Consider the following 17385-nt stretch of genomic DNA (forward strand, 5'->3'; position numbering starts at 1 on the left):
GGGACGAGCCGCGGCGCAGCGGCCATCGCTCGGCAGCGCCCGGCTCCGCACGGCCCGGGCCAGCACGGTACGGACCGACCCGACACCGCCCGCAGAGGGGACGCGGCTGCACCGGGGCGGGGACGGGATCAGGATCGGGGCCGCGGCGTCTCCGGGCTGGGCCGGGGGCGAAGTGGTCCCAGGTGTGGGTTGTCCCGGGTGTGGGGTGTCCCGGGTGTGGGATGTCCCGGGTGTGGGATGTCCCGGGTGTGGGATGTCCCGGGGTGATCCCGGCCCAGCCCGTGCGGTCCCCGCAGCTTCCGGCGCTGGTCCGGGGCGGGGGGGCAGCCCCTGGCCCTGCCCGTCCCGCCGGGACAGCCGGGCCTGACCTCCCCTCGGCAGCGGGGCCGGGATGGCCGCCCGCATCCTGCACCGGCTGCGGCACGCACTGGCCGGCGAGGGCGGCCGGGAGGAGCGGGGACACGGCGGCTCCGAGGCCGAGGACTGTCCGGAGAGCTCAGAGCTGGAGGACGACACGGAGGGGCTGTCGACGCGCCTCAGCGGCACCCTGAGCTTCACCAGCCAGGAGGAAGAGGAGGAGGAGGAGGAGGAGGAGGAGGGCGCTGCAGAGGAGCTGGGCGAGCCGCCGCAGCCCCCCGGACAGGCTGCGGGTGCAGAGGACGGAGGCAGGTGCTGGGGAGCCGGGACAGCCCCGCTCCTGAGGGGACCAGGCGATGGAGGGGCTGGTAGCCTGGGAGTTGTCGGGGTGCCGGGCGAGCCCCGTCCCCGCGGGGGCTGACACCCCTCTCCCGGCACAGCGTGGGGCCCCGCGGCTGAGCGCCCCAGCAGCAGCAGCCTGCTGACCCGGCAGCTGCAAGAGCTGTGGCGGAGGTCGCGGGGCAGCCTGGCCCCGCAGCGGCTGCTCTTCGAGGTCACCAGCGCCAGCGTGGTCAGCGAGCGCTCCTCCAAGTACGTGGTGAGTCGCCCGGTGGGGCTAGGTGGGCGCGAGGCGGGTGCAGGGTGGGTGCAGGACCCACTCCCTCCCCAGGGCAGGGTCCCACGAAGCTGCCGCTTATTTCTCTCTGTCTTTCCCTGTGCTGCTTGGATGGCGCTGGCGGCTCAGATGAGCCTCAGGTAACTGTTGCCGGTGGGTTTGGCAGCTGCAGTGGCCCAGTCTGCTCCCTCCCTACCAGCAACCCCTGCTGACCTCTCTGCAGCTGCACACCGGCTCTGCCGGGCCCCTGCGGGAGCAGCGTGCCTGCAGCACCACCCTGACACCCACTCCCCCCACAGCTCTACACCATCTACCTGATCCGCTCCGGCCGGTTTGACAAGGCGCCCGCTGCCATCGCCCGGCGCTACTCGGACTTTGAGCGGCTGAACCGCCGCCTGCGCTGCCGCTTCGGCTGCGACATGGCCGGTGTCGCCTTCCCCAGGAAGAGACTGCGCCGCAACTTCACTGCTGAGACCATTGCCAAGAGGAGCCGAGCCTTTGAGCAGTTCCTGTCCCACCTGCACTCCATTGCCGAGATCCGCCGCTCCCCCGAATTCCTCGAGTTCTTCTTCCTGCAGGACTTGCGGACCGCGCAACGCCTGACCTGCACTGGCATGTACCGCGAGGCCCTGGCCACCTGGGCCAATGCCTACCGGCTGCAGGACCGGCTGGGTGTCTGCAGCACTGGCCGCTTCCTCCTGACGCTGGCCGGGCTGGCCGTGTGCCACCAGGAGCTGGAGCAGCTCGGCGAGGCGCATGGCTGCTGCGAGCAGGCGCTGGAGCTGCTGGAGGCGCAGGGCAGCCACCCGCTGCTGGGGCCCTTCCTGCGCGCACACGTGCACCTGGCCTGGAAGGTGGGCAAGGACAAGCGGCGCTCGGAGGCCCGGCTGCAGGGGCTGCGGGAGGCTGAACCACTGCAGCCGCAGCCCACACTGAAGGAGTGTCTGATCAAGGAGCCACTGGAGTGAGCACTGTGCTGCGCCGCGAGGCAGGGAATGCGTGGGGCTGGTGCCCGGGAGCAGCGTGGGTGACACATGGGTGGGGACAGGGCAGGAGCGGTGCTGTGCTCCCGTGCGCAGCACAGCCCGCGGCTGCCTGGGAAATGCACTTTCTCTGCTGTTAGTCTGTCCTGGTGCTCACCGCACACACTGGTGCTGCCAGGAGCCAGCTCCGTCTTCTAGGGTGGCCAGAACTTCAGCTGGGACGTGCTGGCACAGGGGGAGGGACCGGGAGGCTTCTGGCAGCATCGAGGCTCTTGCCAGGAACTTCCCATAAAACTTGTATAATGTAATAAAAAGGACTTTATTAAATAAAGTCTTGTCAGGAAGAAGAGCAGGTGGCTGCCACATCTGCTCAGCTTCGCTTTCCCCAGGGCAGCACCAGGAAGACCTGAGGTCACCCTGACTCATCCCCTTCCCCACTTCCAGGGCCGCCCCTGAGCCCGAGCAGCAGCCACGGCACCAGGCAGGAGAAGCGTGAAGGAGGACATGTGCCGTAGCAGCGCTTTCCCCTCCTGTGACCCAAGCTGCCACGGGGATAGCACCGGCCCCACTGCCCCACACCCCCCCACCAAGAGACACTCCCTGAGGCAAGCGCAGTCACAGGCCAAGGGGACAAACTCCAGGGGTCAGATTTATTTAGGGGAGGTGAAGTGTGTCCGATTGTCATGTGCGGTTACGTGTGCAGCTGATTGTGGTATGCAGTTACGTGTGGTGTGTGGTTACATGTGGTGTGCAGTTGATGTGGTGTGTGGCTGATGTGATGCGGCTGGTAACCGGTGACAGTTGATGTTCCTGCGGGTCCCTGAGGGCCTCTGGCACCAGCTCCCCACAGTGCTGAGTCCAGCCCTGTCTCCTTCGAGGCTCCATCCCACTGTCACCCAGGTCCTGTCATGCTGACATCAGTTTTGGTCCTGGTGTACCTGAGCACCAGCACATGGGGGGGTGGTAGTGCCGCTGCCACTGGTTCCTCAGCTAAAGCTTGCTCTGGTTTGGTGTTTGCTCCACCCTGATGACTCCTTCTTGTGTGCAGGTGACAGCCAGGACCCCGTCCCTGCGCCACAGCCGGCCCTGCACCAGCCCCCGGCACCCACCTGCAGAGAGACTGGTCAGACTGTGGTGCCCTGGGACAGGCAGGGCTGGCCCTGCCTTGTAGGGACCTAGGGACACTATGGGGACTCACCAGCCCAGGGGCTCTCACACTCGTACAGCATCCAATGATCTGCTCGGAAGGGCGCATGGAACCACATGGAGTGGTCGAGGGAAGCCATTAACTTGATGCGGTAGAGCCGGTGTGGGAGCAGCGCGGTGCCCAGGAAGGCATAGTCGGAGATGTAGGCGGCCACACAACAGTGAACCTTCATGTCAGTCTCTCCTGCAACACGACAGGCGCTGCAGGGGTGGCCAGGGAGCTCTGCCCACCTGAGGGTTGGCTGCTGGCCCAGCAGAGCCGAGACACTCTCTCAGACCTGCTCCCTTTGCCATACCACTGGGAACGGCTGTGCAGCTGAGCACAGCACAAGGGCATCGCTTCACACTCCAGCACCTGTACCCACATCTTGGCCCTGGAACCCCCAGGTGACCTGCAGGCCCGGGGTGCAGGGAGATGCTAGATCACAACCCCCTCGGCCCCCTCCATCGCGCATGTTCTCGGTAGGCAGCTGGACCCCCCACTCCTGACAGGACCTACCTATGTAGCCTCGTGCTCGCACCCAGAACAGCTGCTTTGGCTCCTGCGGCTCTGAGCAGCGCACATCTGGTGGGTTCACAGGTTTGATATCAATCGGCACATCTTCGGCTTGAATCTTGTTGAGACGCTTTCTGTATCTCTCCGCCAGGTTAGGATCCCTGTAGGCCAACAGGGAGAAGTGAGGGTGATGCTGGGGGTACATCCTTCCCGCAGCACCTTCAGCCCAGGGATCCAGGGCCACACAAAGCGGCAGGAGGGACACAGCTTCTGCCTTGTGCTGCTCGTCCCAGGCACGTTTGAGAACTCCTCAGGCAGCTACCTCGATCCCTGTGGCCCCCTGAGCCCCAGCCATGGAGGATGGTGTCCCTGAGGTGTCCCTTCTGCCCCACTCACTGCAGGAACTTCTGGATGAGCTCCTCCTGTGTCAGCAATTCCTCCGGGGGTGGCACGTCCGGCATGGTGAACTGGTGCTGCAACGGGCTCTCCTGGGTGAGCTGGAAGGAGACCTGGCAGGTGAAGATGGGCTGCCCGTGCTGGATGGCCTTTACAGAACGAACAGAAAAGCTCTTCCCCGTTCGGGTCCGCTCCACCTGGTACAGCACCGGCACCTTGGGGTCCCCTGGGACAGAAAAGGGAGGTTCTGCGGTGGGGCCCCACACAAGTGCTGGGTACGGGCAGCTGCGCTGACAGCGCCACCCGCACCCTCCGTGCTGGGCCAGACCTGGGATGGTGGCACCTGCAGGAGCCCCGGGAACCCTTCCGACGTTGCATTCACCACTCTGACCCATGGAGCCCCCCGCCCTCCCCCATCTCCGGCCCTCCCCCCGCGGTGTCGCCGCCCCGGTCCCCCCGGCCCGGGCGCACCTGCCCGCACGAAGTAGCAGTGCAGCGAGTGCACCTGCTCGGCCCGGCTCACGGCGTGGGCGGCCGCCACCAGCGCCTGCCCCACGATCTGCCCGCCGAACAGCCGCTGCGTCGCGGGCACCCAGTGGTGCCGGCCCCTGCGGGGAGAAGGCGGCGGTGAGCGCGGCGGTGAGCGCGGCCTGGGGCCGGTGCCCTGCGCCCCGCGCACCTGAACAGATCGAGCTCCAGCCGCTCCAGGTTGAGCACGCTCGTGATCAGGACGCTCCGCAGGTCCCCGGGCGGCGGCCGCCCCGGTCCCGGCCCCGCGCCGCCCTCGCTCGGAGCCGCCATGTCCTGAGCGAACCGGAACCGGCGGCGCTGAGAGCGGCAACAACCGGCCGCCGCGCGGGGGAGCAAGAGGTACCGCCCACCCGCGGGGCGGGGCCTGCCAGCTGGCTGGGCTGCCGAACGCCCAGGTTGTGGCAGAAAACTCTAGGCTGATTGGCTTTTCTTCTGCCAATCCGCAGAGAAAGCTTCTGATTGGCCATATCCTGGGCGTGGCGGTACTCCAGCTGGTTTAATGCCGGCGGCGGGTCCGGACGACGCCGTTCCGGAGGAGCGGAGCCGCCGGGTTCGGGCGTTCCGGGACCGCATGGAGCTGGGGACTTCATAAAGCGCTTCCGCGACTACAAGCTGGTGCAGGGCTGTGGAGCTCCGGCCCCGTCCGCTGCCTTAACCAGTGGGGCCGTGAGTATGTCAGGTGAGGCGGCCCCACTATGGGCCCTGTCCCGGTGCTCTCGGGGAAGCCTCATGGGGCTTGGGTACGGAGCGCCCAGGGCAGCGTCGGGTCTGCACCGGCTGGGTCTTCTGCAGCCCGACCGCTGTGTCCGAGGAAGGGCCGGTCCCGGGGGTGACACCCGCAGAGCGGGTGCTGCTGGTTGTCTCACGCACTCACTGTTTTTGTAGTTTCCATTGTTCCTTTGTCACTCGCCTCCTTTTACTCCTTGCCCTCTGTTCTCCCTCTGCTGCTGTGTTCTGCTTTGCCTCCAGTCCCATGGTCTCTCTGCCTCTTGCAGCAAAACCTGTACCTTTGGTCTCTGCAGTTGTCCTTTGGGTCACGGCTGGCTAATGTAGCTCATGCTTTTTTCTGCTCAAGTAGCAAGACACTAAATATCAGTGTCTGTTGCCATCACCTCCAGCTGTGGAAAGGTGCATCAGTGCTGCCTCTCGCAGGACTCGGTTATGCAGCCTGTTCTCCTTTGAGCGGGTCTTGTGATGCCCTTGTTTCCATCCCAGTCAGTGGATCTGCTCATGTGTACACAGGCTGCAGCTCAGTCCCCAGTTACACAACTGCTCCCCTTGCTTTCCTAAAATACAACTTAATCTCAGGCCTCGAAGCCTTTCATGTGACATTCCAGCCTTCTCCTCCAGATGCAGAGGAGTTGTGGAAATTATATGTGCTTTAAAGGAGTAAGACACAAACATGCAGATATCATGTTTTCATTGACGGCTTTGCTGTTTCTGGAGACTGGAAATAGAGGTGCTGCTGGGAGCAATAGCTGGGACTGCTCTGTAGTGGCTGCTCGTGTTGTAACATTTGGTCCCATTGTCTCTCCTGCATTTGAGCTTTGTTTCTCCAGGCTTTGCTGAGTAGGCAGCTCACCTACACCTCTGACTGGCATATGTGGGGGTTTTGTGCTCAGCAATTGAATAGAGTTGGCATGCAAGAAAAATCTAAACTAAACGCTGGTAGCCTACAGCACTACATTCCCTGCTAACGCTTTCCCAACATCTGCAGGTTCATGCAGGTGAAGTTTGGTTGTGCCCAGAGCCAAAAATACAGCAAGAAGAGGAGGCAGCCCAACTCATCTCTGTCTTATCTTGTGCTGCAGTGTGAGGACACAGACCGTCTGTGATCAGTGAACAGAACAGCGTGTCCGGTGCCTCCCCATGCACAGCGAGCACCGCGGTGGGCGGCAGCCCTAGCACAGACCCGCGGCAGCGGCGGGCGGGACCGACAGCGTTGCTGCGGCTGACAGGGACTCCCGGCAGTCTCGGCACAACCGGTGGCCGGGACACCCGCTCCTCGCAGGGCTCCCGCATGCCCCGAGGCAGCGCAGGAAAACGCCTCGGTGCTGGTCAGGGTTGCCGTGGTGATGAAAACGTTCCTGAGGACAGGGTCTCACTGCTGTCCCCCGACTGCTCCGGGTAACGGGGGCACCGAGCAGACGCGTGGTGGCGGCGAGAGGTCCCGGCGGCCCCCGGGCCCGTGCGGCGGCAACTCCGTTCCCGCCGGGCGCGGCAGGCAGGGGGCGCCGCGCGCCGCCTGACGTCATGGAGCACCTAGCGGTGATTGGTTGGCGGGGAGCGGGGCATGCCGGGATGTACTCCTCCTCACAGGAGCGGGGCACGCCGGGATACATTCCCCCGGTAGTGGCGGCCGCGGGGCGGGAACGTGCACTGGCTGCTCCGTGACGAGATCAGGGGCACGCGCAGGGGCGGACCTGGAGATGGTCACCCGGGGGTTAACGCGGGTGTTCAGCCGTGGGCTCTCTGCAGAGCTACGTCACCGCCTCGGCCCAGCAAGAGCCCTGCTGGTGCTGTGCTGTGCTCCACTCCCCGTCCCGCTCGCCGTGCTGCTCGGGCAGCTCCCTCGCACCTGCCTCTGGTTTGCCTGCTGCCCCTCCGGTGTGCCGGCTGAGCCACTGCACAGCTGTCCAGCCGTCCCCCCCACAGCAGCACCAGCCTCACAGCTGCTCAGAGCCCTGTGACTGTTCTCCAGAGTTCGCTGGCAGCTCCTCAGCTCTGCAGCAATTCAGCATCAGCCCGGAACCCCCCAGGCTCTCCTCCAGAGCGAGCCCGAGAGCCCTCACTCCCTGTTAGATCCTTCATCTGCACCTAAACTGGGGGCCACAGAAAACCTGAAGGGTGACAGTGAAAAGATGAACCAAAGGGCTGAAGAACACATCAAGCAGTGTTTGCACAGAGCCACTGCCAGGCTGTGCCTGAGCGAGTTTGCTGTGAGTCAGGAGCCCGTGCAGCTGCTCAGCACCAGGGAGGATGCTCACCGCAAGATCCTGGAGGGTGTCCACAGGATGGGCCTTGACAGCCTGAGCAGCTGTGCTTCAGCCAGGTTCTCCAGCAGCCCTGCCAGCACGTCTTGGCCATGCTGAGTGCGGACAGGGAGACCCTGCAGCCAGAGATGCTCAGCACAGAGCAGCAGGGGTGCAATGCTTGTGAGGCCAAGCAAGACAGTGTTGATGGCCTCTTGGCGGTCCTGATGAGCTCCTGTAGCAAGTCTTTGGGTAAATCCCTGGTGGTGTCCGTCCTGACAGGGGAGGAGTGTGAGCACAGGTGTGGGGTGCTGCGGGAGCCGGATTGGGCACCAAGTCGAGGTGCAGCTCTAGGGCTGGGCTGGGTGCTCGGGGCTGTTGTTCACCCCACTGGCATCCCAGCTTCCCCTGTGCTCCCCTCAGCCTGGTTGCTCCCTCAGGCTAGGGGTGGAAGGGGCAGTTTGGGTTCTTTATCTGCTGAGCGCGTGTTGCCTCTTGCATATGGCAGCAGAGGAACCGGTTTGGGAACCGACTGCAGTGATGGGGAACCAGCCGCTGACCTGACGAGCAGGAGACGTGGGCGGTGCGGCGTGGGATGTGATGTGATGGGATAATGGCATGTGACAGAAATATTTGATCTGTGGCCAGCACCTGCAGGTCCTTCCAGCATCCAGCTGCAAGGAGTTGTGCAACTAAGCTAATAAATGGGCCTCGTCTCACACCGGAGCTGCATCCGTTCCTGTGCCAGTGGTGGCTGCCCCTCCCTGCCCATGAGATGGGGGCTCAGCCCAGGAGACCAGGCACTTTCTGGGGGTCTTGTCTCAGGTGCCCTCCAGTTAATGGGTGATCCCGCTTGTTAGGCAGCAGCAGAGCCGGAGGGTGGCAACCTTGGCTGCTGGCAGGGGAGCTGTCTGGTCACACAGCTGCTGGCGGTTCCTCCGGAAGGAGAACCTGCCCTCCCTGTCAGCAGCTCCGTGCTGAGGTCACTGCAGTGCAAACAGAGCTAGAGGGGAGAGCAAAGGCTTCAAACATGGGTGGGGGAGGGAAAAATACTGAGAACAAACAGCAATCGGTGGCCCTCAGGCTGGGCTGGAGGAGCTCCCGTCCCCCCACTGCCAGAACAACACCAGCAGCCCTCCAGCCTGTTGTGCTGCGACAGCGGAGTCTGTGGTCTGTGGGACGTGATGGGCTTGGAGACCCTGCTGGTCACCGGGGTTTGGTCAAAATTGGTGTTTTCCCCCATTAGCTCTTCATTCATTAACACCTCAGGTTTGGTGTGGTTGGCCCGTTGCAGGAGCAGTGCTGGGGATTTCCTCCTGCTGGAGGGTTCTGTAACATTATCTGATACTGTCGGATCCCTCTGACTAAATACAGCGTATTGTTTTCTGACACCCTGTTCTGTAACCTTGCAGCTGCTTGGTTTGCCTCCAGCTGTGCTGCATAAAGGCCTGGGGGCTCTGCCTGCCAGCCCCCACCGTCTCTTCCTGACACCCCTGGGCACTGCTCTGGTTCTCAAGGGGCTCTTCTCTCCAGCCCTGCACAGCTCTGGTCCTGCCCCTGGGCGCTGCCATCCTGCCAGCCGGGGCTGAGGCTCTGGGGGGGCCCAAGCTGGCTCCTGCAGCTGGGAGGACAGAGGTGCAACAGCTGGACTCTGCGCCGGGTCACCGTGACCAGCTCCGTGCTGCAGGCACGTGCCTGGGTGACAGGTGCTGCCAGCGCAGCTCGTGGGTTCTGGGGCTCCCTCCCTGACCCCTCCCTGCATGGCCCAGGAAACCACTCACCCCCGCTCGGGTAAACATCTTTCCTAAGAGCGAAACTGCCCGGTTGGGGCACACACCCACTGTAATTTATTCCCTGCCTGCGCATCGGGTCTGGCCCCCACCCTGACCTGCCTGGGCGCTCCTGGCTGCTGGCCTGGGCCACCAGCAGGTCCCAGCCTGGCTGTGCTCGTGGGCTCACAGTCCTGGCATCATTCCTCACTGGAGGGGGAACGGCTTCCACGAGCATCTGCTGAACCACAGGGGTGTCCCAGCCCCCTGAGCCCTCTTTGGCAGGACCCTTCCTGCTCCCGGCAGCCACATGACGTTCCCTGACATGGAAGGGAACTAAAGAACCTGAAGCTGCAGGTTCCTCCTGAGATGGAAGGCAGACAGCAGCCCCCGTTGCCCTGGTGTCACATGGTGCCAGCTCCCCACAGCACGCTTGTTTTTGGGATGTAAGCGCTTTATTACTTATTCAGTCCCTGCCACCCCCTGCCCACACACTGGCCTCACTGCACATGTCTGTGCAGAGGAACGTCCCCATGATGCTCCACCACGCTCACACTGACCCTGCAGCGGCACGGACAGCGCTCGCAGGTGCACCGGAGGAGGGGATCTGGGAGGCACAGGTCCGGCCTGGCAGCCATTCAGCTGTCACCGGTGGGGTGGTTGGTGGGGGGCCAGGGTGGCACCCTCAAGGCCTCACTCGTGTTGGCAGAAGCTCCGCAGTGGCAGCGGCAGGTCCAGGCCGTCAATGGCCAGGCGGTGGACGATGTGCTGCTGGATGACCTGGCGGCAGAGGGTCTGCAGGGAGGGGACTGCGGGGAAACAGAGATGTGGCTGAGCTGGCGGGTCACCAGCCAGGCCCCAGGGCTCCCTGGAGGCACCGGGTTAGGGCAGCGGCAGGTGAACCGGCTCTGTGACAGGAGCGGGACCATCCCGCCCTGGGCTCCAGCCAGTGCCAAGAGGCCTGGCCAGGACAGCAGCCCGAGACCCCGGCGGTGATGCTCTTCCCGTTACCGGGAGAACAGTTCCGTGCCCAAACTGTGAGGTACCACAGCTGGTTTCTGTTTGTTCTTTCTGGGAGCTGTCAAGCGGCTCCCCCAGGTCTCACACGCCCATGCTGTGCTCCCCTTCACCCGCTCCCGTGGTTTGGTCCCCCAGTGCCAGTGCCAGCTGCCGGTGGGTGCCCACAGGCTGGGACAGCAGGGACAGCATCTTTGAGCTGTTCCCATGGCTGCCCGCAGGCTCTGCCTGACTCCTGCCACTGTGACACACATCCCCAGGGGCTCTGTCTCCCCAAGCCCTCGGTGGCTTGGTGGTGTGGCTGCAATGAGCTGCAGCCAGTGCTCCGTTCTGACGTTAAATGAGAGCTGGCTTAGGTGCAGGCTCTGGACTTGGTTCATCGTTAGCTCAGCCGGAGCGGAGCTGGGACCTCTGGGCTGTGGGGCTGGCAGCGGGCAGAGCTCTGCTAAGCAGGGTCACACTGTGCCCGACCAGCTCCTGACCTTGGGGCTGGTTTTGGGCAGTCGGAGTGCTTATCTCGGCCTTGGTTGCGCGGGGTCACGCTGCGAGTGCCGGGTGACGGGTGGCAGATGCCCTTTGCCTCTGTTCCCCACCCCCTCCCGTCTGTCACCAGTGGCTCAGCCTCTCACTTCTGGTTTTCACTTCACCAGCCAGGAAAAGAAACAAACCAAGACGGGTTTGTAACCCTGCGGAAGTGCTGCAGAAACCGGAGCTACCGCAATCTGAGCGGAGGGGAGGCTGCCGGATTGTGCCCCTGCAGCAGTGCCTGTGCCCCGTGGTGCTGGCAGGACCAGTGGCACAGCAGGACAGGATGGCTCTCCGTGAGGTATGTGTTGCCAGCGCCAGTCCCTGCCAGGCCTGGGTCTCTCACACTGGCTCAGTGACCCCCCTGGTGGCTCCGTAGCCCCCACAGTCTCTGGCCAGGAACCCCAGCATGCTCCTGGGGGTGCCTGCATGGCCGGGGACATTTAACCTGTTGGGACAGTCCTGGGTTTCAGCCTTGGGACCGCAGCAGCTGAACTTTGCACCTGGAAGAGCGGCAGTGGTTTCAGTGGCAGCGGCTCCAGGTGCTCACTCTCCTGGTGTGTGTCTCACCTGATTCTCAGCATCTGCTGATTCGTCCCGGACAGTGTTAATAGGCACTTATTAGCCTAACGTACACAATAGCCAGCGACCAGCACGGGCCCTCCCAGCCCCTCCCCAGTGGGCCGCGACGTGCGGATATTGCCCAACCTGCGATGGCATCATGGGGTGTCTGCCTGGGGCACGCAGCAGGCGCGGGGTATGACATGCCGGGCGTGCGGCGCGGCGCAGCTGGATGTTTTGGTGCCAAGGTGGGAGGTTGCTGGGCTTGGGACTGCCATGTGCTGTGGGGGAAGGCCAGGCACAGTGGGGGCTCGCCAGCCCCCAGAGCGGCTTGGTGAGCAGCAGTGCGGGCTGCAGAGAGGGGCATTGACCCGGCCAGGGCTGAGCGGTTTGTCTGGTCACAGCACCGTGGTCCCACACCCCTAGCTGGAACACCCACTGCTCCACTCAGGAAGGGCCACTAGGCTGGGGGCCCTGAGCTGGGGCTGGGGGGCTCTGTCCTGGTGCAGCCCCACATGGCCCAGCTTTTGGCAGACACCCATGTCAGAGGCAGCGTGGGGGTTGCCTGTGCTCTGCCCCATGGGGTGCTCTGATGCTCACACCATTGGGGAGTGTGGGGTGATGCTAGTGCAGCTCCCCCCAGGGACATGCAGGAAAAACCTGGGGGGGCAGATACCTACAGCCATATTCCACCGGGATGACCCGGACACTCTTGGTGGAGGCGAAGACATCAACCACAGCGTAGAGTGGGCGGGCGGTGGGCAGGCGACGGGCGCTGGGCCCCATGTCCTCCCCGTTGATGAGGATGTGCATGTCGGCGGTGCCGTCAGGTTGTGGCACATACAGCACGCCGATGCGGCTGCGCCGGGCGGTCGCGGGCAGCACGTTTGTCTTGTACAGGTCATCCAGGATGTGGCTGTAGCGGCTGGGACGGCTGCGCCCCACCAGCGTGTCGCGGGGGATCCGCAGCCGCTCGATCAGTGGGAACAGCTCCTGGGGGGGGCCCTGTGCCAACGGCTCCTCCCTGTCCACAGCCACGCGGTTGTGGCTGCGGGTGATGGCAAACACCCAGGTGTCCCCCATGTTGACCAGGTCTGGCAGCGAGTACTCGGGCACCACATCCAGGCTCTGGGGGTCCAGGGCTGTCAGCCCCACGCGCAGGTGGCCACACCAGCCCAGCTCCTTCTCCTCGATCTCCACCAGGAAGGGCTGCCCGGGTGCCAGCGGCTCCTGGCTGAAGCAGAGCCCGTGGGCGAAGCTCCGCACACGCGTGGCCCGCGTGGCCGAGGCGTCCAGGAGCACGTTGGCGCCGTGGACTCGGTGGAAGCGAGCGGCGAGGCGGCACCGGGCGGCCATCGCTGACACCGCTATTTTTAACCGCCCCCGTCACAGCTGCTGCGGCGGTGACAGCCGGGTGGTGACAGCCCGGCAGGGACAGGGCTCCCGGGGGTCCTAGTGCCACGGGGGGCGGGAGGGGACCCCGCGTGTGCCGGAGGCAGCCGGGCCCCCCGGCCTCTCCGGGCCGCAGGCGCTCCACGCACAACCTGCCTGGTGCTGCCGTTGTGCCCGGTGCAGCCCGGCGGCGTCCAGCCGTGACCGTCGTGCCCGGCCATCACCGCTGTGCCTGCTGACCCCCGGCGGTGCCCGCCGGTGCGCCCCACCCCGCCGCCGCGCCCGCCGGGGCTGAGCGCTCCCCGGGCCGGGACTCCCCCGGTACCGGAGAGGCGCCCCTGGCCCCGCCCCGCCGGGGGTCCCGTCCCACGTGCACGTGGCAGCGGGGCGGGGACCGGCCACCCCCGCGGCGCTGATTGGCCGCCGCGCAGCCCCGCCCGGCGCACGTGAGCAGCGGAGGTCATATGGGCGCTTGTCATGTGCCCGCGGCATCGGCGCTGCGGGAACCGGGAGCGGCCGCGGTCAGCGGGACGGGGAGCGCGGGGCCGGGCGGGGGCGGCACCGAGCGGGGGGGAGAGAGGGCGGGGGCGGCACCGGCACCGGGCCGGGGGGAGAGAGGGGGACGGCACTGGGCTGGGAGGGACCGGACCGGAACCGCTGGAGGGACCGTCCCGGCACCGGAGGAAAAGGCGGGCCGGGTTGGGTGGCCCGGACCGGGACAGCCTCGGGGCGCTGCGGCCGCTCCCGGCGAGCAGCGCCCCAACTGCTGCTGTGCCCCCGCAGATGGGGCCGCTGCTGCTGGGCGCGCTGCTGCTGGGGCTGGGCCGGGCCGCCCCCCAGGACCACGAGGTGACGTTCCTGCCGGGGCTGGCCAAGCAGCCAGCCTTCCGCCACTTCTCGGGCTACCTCTGTGCCGGGCCGGGCCAGCACCTGCACTACTGGTACGTGGGACCGGGCCGGGGCCGGGACCAGGGCTGGGGCCAGGCTGTACGCTGGGTGCCGGGTGGGGCCCTGGTCAGGCACCGGGTACCGACACTGCCCACCCGCAGGTTCGTGGAGGCCCAGAGCAACCCCCAGAGCAGCCCCCTGGTGCTATGGCTGAACGGAGGCCCGGGCTGCAGCTCCATGGAAGGATTCCTGAAGGAGCACGGCCCCTTCCAGGTCAGTGGGCACAGCCGTGCTGTGGCTCGGGGACACCAGGACTGGCAGGCTCTGTGGTTCACTGCCTTGTGCTTCTCCAGATCCAGCCCGATGGGGTCACGCTGAAGTACAACGACTACGCCTGGAACAAGGTGCGGGCACTGCTGCCCTCCGTGGCCGTGGGGAGAGGGTGGCCCTGAGCCAGAGCCTCCATAGACCCAACACACCCTGTTCTCGCCTCTGCTTGAGCAGGGCAGGAATGTGCCCTCCCTGAGGCAGCCCTGGGGCAGATTGGGCACCTGTGGGTGCTGCCCCTGGCGAGGCCATCGGCCCTGAACCTCGCCGAGCCAGAGGGTCAGGCCTGATCTCCGGCTGCTCCACTGTCCTGCAGATTGCCAACATACTCTACCTGGAGTCCCCCGCTGGCGTTGGCTTCTCCTATTCTGAGGACAAGAAGTACAGCACAAACGACACTGAGGCAAGTCCTGCAGGAGGGGTGTTCTTGCACCTGCCCACTGCAGCCTGGGCACGGGGGCCCGGCCTGACCCCCCTCCTCCTGCCTGCAGGTCGCTCACAACAACTACCTGGCACTGAAGGATTTCCTGCGGCTCTACCCTGAGTACTCCAAGAACGATCTTTATCTCACTGGGGAGAGCTATGGGGGCATCTACATCCCCACACTGGCAGAGTGGGTGATGCAGGACCCCAGCCTCAACCTGAAGGTGAGAGGGGGCTCTGCCACCACCAGACTGAGCCAGGAGCTGAGGGCTTGGCGTGTTCAGCACAGCCCTGCAGGGCTCCAAGCAGTAGCGGGTGGGGATGTGTATGGGACCCCCAGGACGTGGGGTGGGTCTGGCCCTGTGGCCTTTCATCCTCTTTCATCTCCTGGGGTGCTGGCAGCAGCTGCTGGTGGACGTGTCCATCCCTGCTGAGTGGCACCAGGGGAGCGTTCTCAGGCACCCCCGACCCTTCCTGTTCCCTCTGCTGAGTAAACAGTGTCACATCTGCTTCCTGCTGCCGTGGCGGCCGCCCTGCAGGGAGCTGGAACAACAGAGTTGTTTTCTTCTTGCCTCACAGGGAATCGCTGTGGGAAATGGCCTCTCCTCCTACGAGATCAATGACAACTCCCTGGTTTACTTTGCTTATTACCACGGGCTGCTAGGGACTGAGTAAGGCCAAGGGGAGCAGTCAGGGGGGTAGAGCTGCTGCCAGATGCACCGTCTGACCCCCGGTCTCTGCCCACAGACTGTGGAAGGACTTGCAGGCCTTCTGCTGCTCCCAGGGGAAGTGCAACTTCCATGACAACTCCAACCTGAACTGCACACTCAAGGTGAGGGGACTGGAGCCCCAGGCGCCAGTGTCTGTGGGCAGCACCCCCGCCTGGCTCTGCATGGGCCCCAAGCTGAGTCCCAAACCCTCATGCCATGTTGCAGATGGAGGAGATGATTCAAATCGTAGAGGAGTCCGGCCTCAACATCTACAACCTCTATGCCCCGTGTGAGGGTGGCGTCCCGGGGAGCACGAGGTGAGGCGGCCCGAGGGCCGGCAGGTCTCAGCACCAGCTCGCTGTAGTTGGCAGCGAGTGGCCCCAGGTGGTGCAGGGACGTGCTGGGCTGGACAGAGACCCTCTGGGACTCTAGTGGGCTGTGTCTGGCTGCTGTCAAGGGCTCCTCAGGGGCACCCTGAGCACTTGTTCCTCCAGAGCTTTCAGCCCATCCCTGTTCTGCTGCAGGTACGATGGTGATTATCTCGTCACACATGACCTGGGCAACTCCTTCATCCGGGTGCCCATGAAGTTCTCCTGGCGGCAGGTGAGCCCCGGTGCCTGTGTCACTCGGCTGCGAGTGTCCCCTGCATGGGAGCAGGAGGGGACGGAGTGGGTGCTGCTATGGCAGGGACTCTCCTGACTCTCTCCCAGAGCCTGTTCCGGATGCCCACAGCCCGGAAGGTGCGGATGGACCCTCCTTGCACCAACTCCACAGACCTCAGGGTGTACCTGAACTCGCCGGAGGTGAGGAAGGCTCTGCACATCTCCCCCGATGCCCAGGAGTGGCAAGTGTGCAGGTGAGTGAGCTCCAGGCAGGGACAGTCCCGTGAGCATGAGCCGCTGTCTGACACCGATGCTTCCTCCACAGCTTCGAGGTGAACCGTGGCTACAAGCGCCTGTACATGCAGATGAACGACCAGTATCTGAAGCTACTGGGAGCCACGGTGCGTGCAGAGGAGCCCACAGACCCCGTGACTGGCTCTGCCAAATTGGCCTCTTGCTTGGCTGGGGCTGCTGCCCTGCACAACTCACTTTCCTCCTGCTCCGCAGAAATACCGGATCCTGGTGTACAACGGGGATGTTGACATGGCCTGCAACTTCCTCGGGGATGAGTGGTTCGTGGACTCCCTGTGCCAGAAGGTAAAGGGCAGGACAAGGCCAGGCCGGTCACCAGCTCCAGGCTGTGCCGTCAGCTGTGCTGGTTCTGGCACGAGTCTGGGCACTGAGGGAGCTGCTGCCATCCCAGGTGCAGGTGGCTCGTCGGCCCTGGCTCTACACTGAACGGGGTGAGAACCAGATCGGGGGCTTTGTGAAGGAATTCACCAACATCGCCTTCCTCACCATCAAGGTAGGGCTGGGATGGGGCTGCTGGCCATGCTGGACACCGGTGCTGTGGTCAGAGGGACGCAGGGCTGCGGCAGCTGGGGCTGGGAGTGCTGGGGGGCTGCGGCAGCCCCATCGCCAGCACCGACCTATGGCTACCTGTTCCCCATAGGGAGCCGGGCACATGGTGCCCACGGACCGGCCGCTCGCTGCCTTCACCATGTTCAGCCGCTTCATTAAGAACGAGCCGTACTAGGGACTGCGGTGGCAGCGGCCGGCTGCCCTCACCCCGGCACCTCCCGCACAGCCCGTCCTAACTGCCGTGCCCGCGCTCCCTGCACCACGACACGAGCCGCTCCCCCTGCCAGCCTGGGGGCTCTGCCCGGCCCTGCAGGACGGCGCCTGCTGAGTGGGGGGAGGATGGGGCTGGGTAAGGGGTGAGAAGTCCCAGGGGCTCTGTCCTTGCTGGGTGAGGATTTGTGCCCTGCTGCAGCCGCCTCCTCGCCTGTGGCTTTCCTGTCGTGCCTCCTCCCTGTCTGGGGTGGCAGCTGCTTCCCTCTGGGCACGACCAGCCCCCACCACTTCCCTCTGCCCGCATGGAGCCCTGGGCAGGCTCTGAGGAACGACAGCTCGCTGGCAGCTGCAGGTGCTGCTTGTGGGGCTTTCTGCTCCAAGCTGCACCGTACCTGATCCCGAGGAGGCTCAGCACAGAGACAATCCCCTCTGCTCGTGACCCAGGCACAAAGTTCTTCTGGGCACTCACAATAAACTCTCTGAACAAGGTGGTTCTGCTCCTCATTGCCCAGCTCCTCGTACTGTTCTGCTCCTCCCACT

General features: G+C 64.8%; 4 protein-coding genes across 5 annotated transcripts; 2 read left to right on the forward strand and 2 right to left on the reverse strand.

Moving 5' to 3' along the window:
• Window positions 1-391: 391 nt before the first annotated feature.
• SNX21 (sorting nexin family member 21) lies at window positions 392-1941 on the forward strand (the record flags this gene model as incomplete). Its single annotated transcript, XM_080354654.1, has 3 exons — window positions 392-665; window positions 798-955; window positions 1273-1941. The coding sequence occupies 3 exons, from the start codon at window positions 392-394 to the stop codon at window positions 1939-1941; spliced, it is 1101 nt and encodes a 366-aa protein (XP_080210780.1).
• Window positions 1942-2600: 659 nt separating this feature from the next.
• Window positions 2601-4881, reverse strand: ACOT8 (acyl-CoA thioesterase 8). The gene is made up of 6 exons (XM_080354738.1): window positions 4734-4881; window positions 4526-4662; window positions 4055-4280; window positions 3662-3819; window positions 3155-3346; window positions 2601-3065 (listed from the first exon to the last, which is right to left on the reverse strand). Exons 1-6 carry the CDS (start codon window positions 4853-4855, stop codon window positions 2947-2949), a joined length of 954 nt encoding a protein of 317 aa, XP_080210864.1. The 5' UTR covers window positions 4856-4881; the 3' UTR covers window positions 2601-2946.
• A 5138-nt stretch (window positions 4882-10019) lies between these two features.
• NEURL2 (neuralized E3 ubiquitin protein ligase 2) lies at window positions 10020-12785 on the reverse strand (the record flags this gene model as incomplete). The annotated part of the gene is made up of 2 exons (XM_080354872.1): window positions 10020-10135; window positions 12110-12785. 2 exons carry the CDS (start codon window positions 12783-12785, stop codon window positions 10020-10022), a joined length of 792 nt encoding a protein of 263 aa, XP_080210998.1.
• On the forward strand, window positions 11077-17327 carry CTSA (cathepsin A). 2 transcript variants are annotated; one of them, XM_080354870.1, is made up of 15 exons: window positions 11077-11169; window positions 13605-13762; window positions 13871-13982; window positions 14063-14113; window positions 14353-14439; window positions 14528-14683; window positions 15039-15130; window positions 15207-15291; window positions 15395-15486; window positions 15694-15772; window positions 15880-16025; window positions 16097-16172; window positions 16279-16368; window positions 16475-16576; window positions 16724-17327. In XM_080354870.1, the coding sequence occupies exons 1-15, from the start codon at window positions 11155-11157 to the stop codon at window positions 16805-16807; spliced, it is 1425 nt and encodes a 474-aa protein (XP_080210996.1). In that variant the 5' UTR covers window positions 11077-11154; the 3' UTR covers window positions 16808-17327. The 2 variants fall into 2 exon arrangements, with proteins under 2 accessions (XP_080210996.1, XP_080210997.1); XM_080354871.1 differs by lacking the exon at window positions 11077-11169 and adding an exon at window positions 13334-13342.
• The last annotated feature ends 58 nt before the right edge of the window (window positions 17328-17385 follow it).

The sequence above is a fragment of the Nesoenas mayeri genome, assembly GCF_963082525.1.
Source record: "Nesoenas mayeri genome assembly, chromosome: 16".
Lineage (NCBI taxonomy): Eukaryota > Metazoa > Chordata > Aves > Columbiformes > Columbidae > Nesoenas > Nesoenas mayeri.

Excerpts from the sequence above, each read along its gene's own strand:
- ACOT8 (XM_080354738.1), bottom strand. The coding sequence starts at position 4,855 with ATGGCGGCTCCGAGCGAGGGCGGCGCGGGGCCGGGACCGGGGCGGCCG. Across the intron at positions 3,347-3,661 it reads GCGAGCACGAGGCTACATAG|GAGAGACTGACATGAAGGTT; the intron begins GTAGGTCCTGTC and ends GTCGTGTTGCAG. Across the intron at positions 3,066-3,154 it reads GTGTGAGAGCCCCTGGGCTG|GTGGGTGCCGGGGGCTGGTG; the intron begins GTGAGTCCCCAT and ends GTCTCTCTGCAG.
- CTSA (XM_080354870.1), top strand. Across the intron at positions 13,983-14,062 it reads AGGAGCACGGCCCCTTCCAG|ATCCAGCCCGATGGGGTCAC; the intron begins GTCAGTGGGCAC and ends GTGCTTCTCCAG. Across the intron at positions 16,577-16,723 it reads TCGCCTTCCTCACCATCAAG|GGAGCCGGGCACATGGTGCC; the intron begins GTAGGGCTGGGA and ends TGTTCCCCATAG.